The following is a 7,808-nucleotide window of genomic DNA, read 5'->3' as shown; positions in this document are numbered from 1 at the left end:
AATTGGACCAATTGGTGCTACTGTTGTCTTCTGTCCCCTTTAATGATTTGGCTATCGACCAAAAACCACCCGCAACTATCATTCGCATCGTCACTTAAGCAATTTCTATAACTTAAATATTCTTTGACCAGCACGCCCCTACGAAATCCATGTCAATATTTAACGAAAGCATGACCCGTACAACATCTACAACCGTAAATATTTTGTTCACCGAGTGAACCCATTCAATGAAATCATCTCTAGAATTATCCAATTTAATTACTTCCAACAAAACCTCCAAAATATGCTACTGAGCAAGATCATATGGGTCCAGTGGGCCTTCAAAGCCAAGGCTCCATACCATCTCACTAGATTGGAATGGTGGTATGAGTATAAAGTTGAGTGCTTTTTGAAGTCTAATTGGACCGGCGACATCTAGGGCGATTTGGTTAGCTAGAAATGATGTGTTTAACGGGAGGTATTCTTGTTGGGCCGTTTTAGCTTCACGTATAAAAATCAAAGTATTTCAATGGCTCGTTAACGCAAAGATGTGCTCAAGTCACCAATTTTCTGTACGGATATCACAACCTTGGGTACTAATTTAAGGGAGAAAGTAGGATGTGACTAATGTTTAATAGTAATGGGTAGAATTTGCAATGCAATTGCATATTACCTACTGTATGTATTTTCATTTTGTTTGAGTGGATATGGGCTAAGTATTGTAAATCCATTTCAAACCTCATATGTATTTTTTGGCTTTTCACTCCTGCGTGAATTGCCTATATATTTTAATTTCCCATTTTTTGCCCAAAAAAAAAAATAAAAATAAAAAATAAATAGTTGGTCAGGTTCTTACGATGAGGTGTTCTCGGTGTCCGATGCGGTTAGAACTTTAATTCAATCAAATGTTGATACTTCCCTCACGTGGCCAAGAGTGATTTGGGGTAATAATGTCCCGTCTAAAGTTATGTTATTTCATTGGCTCGCAATTCGTAATAGCATTCCCTTCAAAGATGTTCTCACTAAAAGACATATATTGCCTCCTTCGCAATCGAATTTGTGTGTTTGGTGCTTGGATCCAATCGAATCCGTCAATCATCTTTTGCTACATTGCAAGTGGTCTTTCAAAATTTGGGCGGAGTTGTTTAAGTGGTGGAATGTTAAATGGGTTCTTCCGGGTACGATTGAAGCCTTCTCCTTTGATTGGTATCATGGTATGGGTATAAAAGCTTCTAAGTTTTGGAAATTGATCGATCCCGCAACCATATGGGCAATTTGATTGGCAAGAAACAAATTCATATTCAACGGAAAAGTCACGTGCCGTTCAGTTTTGATTCGTAATATCAAGACCTTCCTTTGGGCGACAAATCTTCAACTTTGCAATAGTGTCCAATCCTATGTTTGGGATCATAGTCCTTATTTTTTGTGTTTTTAAGTTTCGAATTTCTTCAATTTGTATCTCATTTTCGACCGAGCTTGACTCCGTCATTGTAACTCGTATTGCATCTTATTGTAACTCGTATTGCATCTTCATTGTTTTGATGAGTAAAACAAAGTCGTTATAACTTTTTCGCCGTAAATATATATATATATATATATATATATATATATATATATATATATATATATATATATAGTGGTAGGATCAAGAGGGAAGTAACCATTCGGGGAGAAGCGGGGGGAAGCAAAAACTTTTTTTTTTTTTCGTTTTTTGAAAAAACTTTGTTCACGAACATTATAGATGAGATGAAAATATGAACATTTAGTAGAGACACTTTGTGTTAAATGTTTTTATTTTGACGGGAAAACGCTCGAAGAAGTAATATATAACAATTATCGTGTTTTTCGAGCGTATTTTGAGGTTTTAGCTATTGGGGTTTAGATATTAGGGTTTATAGGGTTTAGATATTAGGGTTTAGAAATTTAGGGTTTAGGGTTTAGATTTAGGGTTTAGATTTAGGATTTAGAATGAGTTTTTAACACGAACGGTTTAGAGTTTAGGGTTTAGGGTTTAGGGTTTGGTGTTTTGGGTTTATGGAATAAACTCAAAACACCAAACTCTAAACCCTAAACCCTAAACTCTAAATCGGGCTAAATTTTACTTCACAAAACATGAAAAAAAACCGTTCATATTCTTCACGAACAATATTATCTTGAATGTTATTTTTGTCGATCGTTTTCCCGCCTAAATAATAACATTCATCACGAAGTGTCTCTTCTAAATGTTCATATTTTCGTGTGAGCTTGATGCCGGAATTTTTTTTTTCAAAAAAAACGAAAAAAAAAAAAAAATTTTGCTTCACCCGCTTCCCCCGATTGGTTACTTCCCCGTTGATCCTGCCCCTATATATATATATATATATATATATATATATATATATATATATATATATATTTGACGAGACCCACTTCAGTACTTCTTTCTACGGAGTACGGGCCACTTCAATTTCTTATCTAGACTTATTATGGTCCGTGTACATGAAGCCCAAATTATTGTTTATGACCATCAATAATTAGTTGCCTAATACACACACATAAAAGTATTTAGATTTATATGCTTGTAATAGAGGCTCAAAAAATCATGTATAACCCAAATTATTGTTTAAAACATTTGTTGTGGGAGAGAGGTAGTAGTAAACATTACGTTTCAAAGAACAATAGAATACATAATAGGCTAACTGTAAGGTCTCGTTTGGCTCACGGAATTCAACAGGATTCTGGCGATATTGGAATTGAATTTAGATACGACCCGTGTCTAAATTCCATTCCAATTCTGCCGAAATCCCATTGAATTCCGTGAGCCAAACGGGGCATTAAGTATCCAAAATATAAGGTTTTAGATAAACTTGAGGAACAACTTTACTTGTAATACAAAATAGCATTATTTGCTTCATGGATAAGCCAAGGTTCTCTTATTGTGAACAAACGATTTCTAGATAATGTTCAACACCCTATAATTTTGCAACAAATTTTCGTATTCATGGGACGAAAACACTAACACTCTAGTTAAAGCACACGAATTGTCTAGCAAGTTATAGTTTGGGAAAAAAAGATTTAATTACCATCATCAACAAACAAACACGGCTTGTTCATCCGCACATCCTCAACCATGTTGAGCATGAGTATTGAGTATGCTAATCAAAAGGCTTATGCTGCCCGAGCAACCGGGACACCATCTGAAGGTGGTACTGTAACCGATCTTAGCAGCTCCAACGAGAAGACAAGTCCCAGGAAATGTGATAGAATCGTATTTGCACTCGCCTGCAAACATCAAACAAATATCAGAACATGGAAGAAACTGATAACCAATGGTACCGAACCTTACTTAGCAATGAGAGTATTATTATCGAGGTTGAAAAAGACGCGAGAAGGGTCGAGACGGTCGGGAATTTAAAACGTCGAGACGGACTTAAACTGACGTTGACTTTTATATATATAAATATATATATACATATATACACATATTTTAAAGCCAAAATCCTTCGTTGACAAGTTTGTACCAATAATCGCTATTATCGCTAATATAATACAAATAAGTAACACTAAACTATGTCAATATTGATCGATTTGACTTACTTTTGATCGAGCTTAACCGAAATTATGACTTTTGACTGGCATTAACCCGACCTTTCCCGCATATGACCCGAATTTTGACGGTCGACCGATTTATTAGAAGACGAGACGAGTTCGAGACGGGCTAATCACCAAAACGCTGCAAAGGGCGTCGCAACGGACGCAACACGTGTTTACAACACTGATTATTATAACCTACAAAAAACCAAGGTTGTAAAAATTGCGAGTCGATTGGGACCTTGGAGGGACGAGTTGGGCATTTTTAAATATATCAAACATAAATATTGAAACATATATACAACGCAAAAACATCTAATTTTAATAAAATATCAAAGTCTTGACCAACTTTCACTTTGACCGACTCATACCTGACTCAGCCCGACTTTGAACCTACTAGTATTTAGCGTTGACTAATGCTTTAGGCGTTTTTGGGCAAAATGGGACGGGTTAGTCCCCAAACCGACGCACCGGCCGACTCAGCCGACTTTTACAACAGTGTGAAAAACTATAATCATCAAAATTTAAGCTTTATTTAAAAAGTAAATAGTAAGGCAAGATATTCAAGAGTTTGAATATGCGATGAATACCTGGACCAAGAAAACATCCAACGCAAGAACGGGGCTGTTCCCACTAGCAATACCCTGGTAATACGGGTTAGATGATGTTGTGAGGGCCTTAGCCACAAGTAGTCCTACAGTGGCTTGCATCCCAAGAATAGCAGCGCCCATACCCAACATGTTCACAACGATCCCAGTTTTCAAGCTGTTTATTACATCAGAACGAGGAGGAGCCTGCAAAATACATGTATATTGTATCATACCAATTACTAATGGCTTTTCAGGTTAGAGTTAAGGAGTAGTATACGGATTTGTAATGCATTAGTTAATTAAAAAATTCTCTCGCACCAACATTATTAGACACGCGTAATGTTAGTTAGATGATTTACATTTAGTGAAAGAAAAATAGTTCTAATCATTCTAGAACGTATGAATAAACCACCCTATAGACGATGCAATAATTATTCGAAGCAGTTTAGAGTTTTCGAATGCAACTGAAACAAGCTTACGAAACATTTTCTTTGGAGAATGCGAACACTTATAAACGATGTACAGGATACGGGCCATAAACTTTACAGTTAGACCACTCCCAACCATGACATACTTTTGCACCAACACTAATTGCCACATTAGCATCACATCAGCACGCACTTCCCTCACCGGGACTAACCCAGGACTAAATCACTCCCGACCAACCATGATATACTTCCTCATAAAAATTGGGACCCACTATCTTATTTAATTAACAAATGTACAAGTAATAAACCTAATAGTACAAGACATGACTCCAAACCATCTGTGCTCCAACATGTTGTATAATCACGAATTGGAGGGCGGGACACTTGAGGACTACTAGGGCTAACGTGAGGGCTAGTGAATGTCATCAAGGCCCTTAACTTCCTCACGAGGGCTATCAGGACTAAGGCTCCGTTGGGAGTGGTCTTAATGTCTTATAGACATTAAGATAAACTTAAATCTCAACGCTATCATAAAAAAAGTTCTACTTCATATGGTAAATCCATGCATTGTAGAACATCAAAGTTCTGGTATAATATCTTCACAATTACCATATAATACTGCCAAAATTAGACACAAATTGCAGAAGAGAACATCAAAATTCTCAATGTAACATTGGTCTAATTAGACAACGATTTACACAACACTATGCTCACACACACACGTATCGCCATTTCAATATTTAAAATCTATAGTGAGTTACTCGCTCAATTCTACGCGTCTTTAAAAAATTCATCAAAATCGAATTCACATGCTATGTATCTTTGTTGACAATTTCGTGCGATACACACGTATAACAAGCAAACTGTAGCATGTCATTATCTATTTTAAAGTTGTTACAGTACTGCTAATAGATAACATAACAATGTAGCTGATGAAGTTCATGTAATAATATGCAATTACTCAATTAGAATGTTTGATATTAACAAAGATACCTTCTCGGGGTTATTCACCGTTTTCCTAAGCCTATCGGAAAGGCGAATATAACCAAAAGACAGGAAAACGGAAATGAAAGCAGCAACGATACCACCAGCAGTGGCATAGAATGTAGCTGGTGACGTAACCTTGCCCGTAACCACAACCGAAAACGAAAGGATAACAGCTGCTACAATTGTACAAACAAGCTGTCCCCAAAACCCTAAGCTGCCTAATCTTTTGAAATACCTTGATGTACTTTCTAATCTTTTCGCAACCTACAAAATCAATCAATTCAATTCATTATAATGCACAATTTCAGAAAATATATGATTACTATTATATTCACAACATAAGATTAATAATATTAATAAACATAAGAAATTAAAGAAGAGTGTATATATATATATATATATATATATATATATATATATATATATATATATATATATATATATATATAGAATACCTGAGCAAGTTTAGCTTTTTCGGGGTATTCATTGTAGGCGGAAGAAATGGGAGCTGAAGCAAGTTTAAAATTAGGGTTTCTAATGATTAGATTATTACGATTTGATTGTTGCGAAAATAGAGAAGATGATGTAAAAGAAAGAGATTGATGAGTAGAAGCTGAGGGGGAATTGAGGACGGACAGAGGTCGGCGGAGGTTGGGTAGTGAGGGTTTGGTTAGAGTGAACGGCGGCGGTGCACTGCCGGAACGAGCTGCCGGCAGCAAAAAGGATTGCATATCGGAAGTGGATAGAGTGTTGAAGAGGGGTTATATTTTTTTAGAATATTTTAATCGTAGAAAAATAAATATAGACGCTTAAAAAAGAGTCAACATGACCTTGACTACTTTTTGCAAAGTTTTTTTTTTTTTTTTTTTTTTTTAAGAGTTTTTTTTAATCAGAGCTAATACGAGTAGTAACTTTTAGGACTATGTTTAAGAAAATCAATTGTGCATGAATTGTTCTACAAAAAAGGTTAGGAAGTTAGTTGTTGAGAAGTTAATTGAGTAGTTACTAGTTACACAACAACAACAACAAAATCCAATACCACATAAGTGGTGTATGGGGGAGGTGAGATGTAGACAATCCTTCCCCTATCCGAGAATAAAGTCAAGTCATTTTCCCACCTAGAGTGAAAACACTCTCAAAAGTAGAGAAAATCATCCCTCTCTCTATTCGACGGATAGAGAGATTGCTTCCGAGTGGACCTCCGACCAATAAGTAGGAAAAAACTATTTAAAAAATAAAATAAAATAAAAAATAAAATTGAGACGCCATGAAAATGGTAAAATCAAATTTCTATGGGTTTTAAATCCTGCCTGAAATTTAATTTAGGCTCTAAGAGTCAGTCAAGTCGCCAATAAATCGACGCTTGCTGTTGACCCAATAACTAGAGCCCATTGAGTAGTTACTAGTTAATTACAAGCTATTTAAGTATGTTATAAAGTCTTAAAGATAGCTTGCAGGGCTAGCTTTAGAAAAACTCTTTTTGAAATGCAAGTTGTCGACATCACCCCGAGAGGTATTAATCACATTCACAATCATTTGCCACACACGCACGCGTTTTTGGGCAGAAACCCGAACCATATTACAGAGATCCGAACTTTAAACCATCCCGAAGAGCAGGCGGAACGGACCTGAATTCTGAATGGTAAAACCTATTAGAGCACAAGGTGTCCGTAGTCCATTTCGGTGTCCATTTTTCAGTGTCGAAAATGAAAGGCGAAATTGACTGACAGTGACATAGGTGGATGTGTCCACAGTGTCAATTTCAGTGTCCATTTTTTATTTTTTTAATTGAGTTTTAATACTTTATTTAAAATAATTTCATATAATAAAAACAAAATACTAAATTGAAATTCATAAAATAAACTACATTACATTTATTAAAATTCATAAAATAAACTAGATTACATTTATTCAAAACATTTATAAAATACACTAGATAACGTAATAAGTCGTCTCATAAAGTTCATAAGTCGTCTCGAAGATCCCCTAAATGTTCAATCAAATCAGATAATAAGCCTTCATGCACTTCTCTATTAAGTGACTCCCTTGTTCTTCTTGCACGAGCGTCCCACCTCTAGATCCAAGTTCGTTGTATATGTTGAACCGGCTCAACTACCCAATCATTCTCAGCAAGGTTGTAACCATTGTCTTCGATAATGATGTTGTGTATTACGATGCATGTGTACATAAGTTGTCTCATTAGTTTCACCTCGTAAGCTTATGCGGGTTGTTGAAGAATATGCCAACGACCCTG

General features: G+C 35.8%; 1 protein-coding gene across 1 annotated transcript; it reads right to left on the bottom strand.

Moving 5' to 3' along the window:
- Positions 1–2,876: 2,876 nt before the first annotated feature.
- Positions 2,877–6,321, bottom strand: LOC139872808 (protein TIC 21, chloroplastic). The gene is made up of 4 exons (XM_071860734.1): positions 6,010–6,321; positions 5,561–5,818; positions 4,140–4,343; positions 2,877–3,240 (listed from the first exon to the last, which is right to left on the bottom strand). Exons 1-4 carry the CDS (start codon positions 6,283–6,285, stop codon positions 3,127–3,129), a joined length of 852 nt encoding a protein of 283 aa, XP_071716835.1. The 5' UTR covers positions 6,286–6,321; the 3' UTR covers positions 2,877–3,126.
- Positions 6,322–7,808: the final 1,487 nt, after the last annotated feature.

The sequence above is a fragment of the Rutidosis leptorrhynchoides genome, chromosome 10 (assembly GCF_046630445.1).
Source record: "Rutidosis leptorrhynchoides isolate AG116_Rl617_1_P2 chromosome 10, CSIRO_AGI_Rlap_v1, whole genome shotgun sequence".
Taxonomy (NCBI): domain Eukaryota; kingdom Viridiplantae; phylum Streptophyta; class Magnoliopsida; order Asterales; family Asteraceae; genus Rutidosis; species Rutidosis leptorrhynchoides.
Note: the sequence above shows the minus strand (reverse complement) of the source record. Positions and strands in the feature narration are given on the sequence as shown.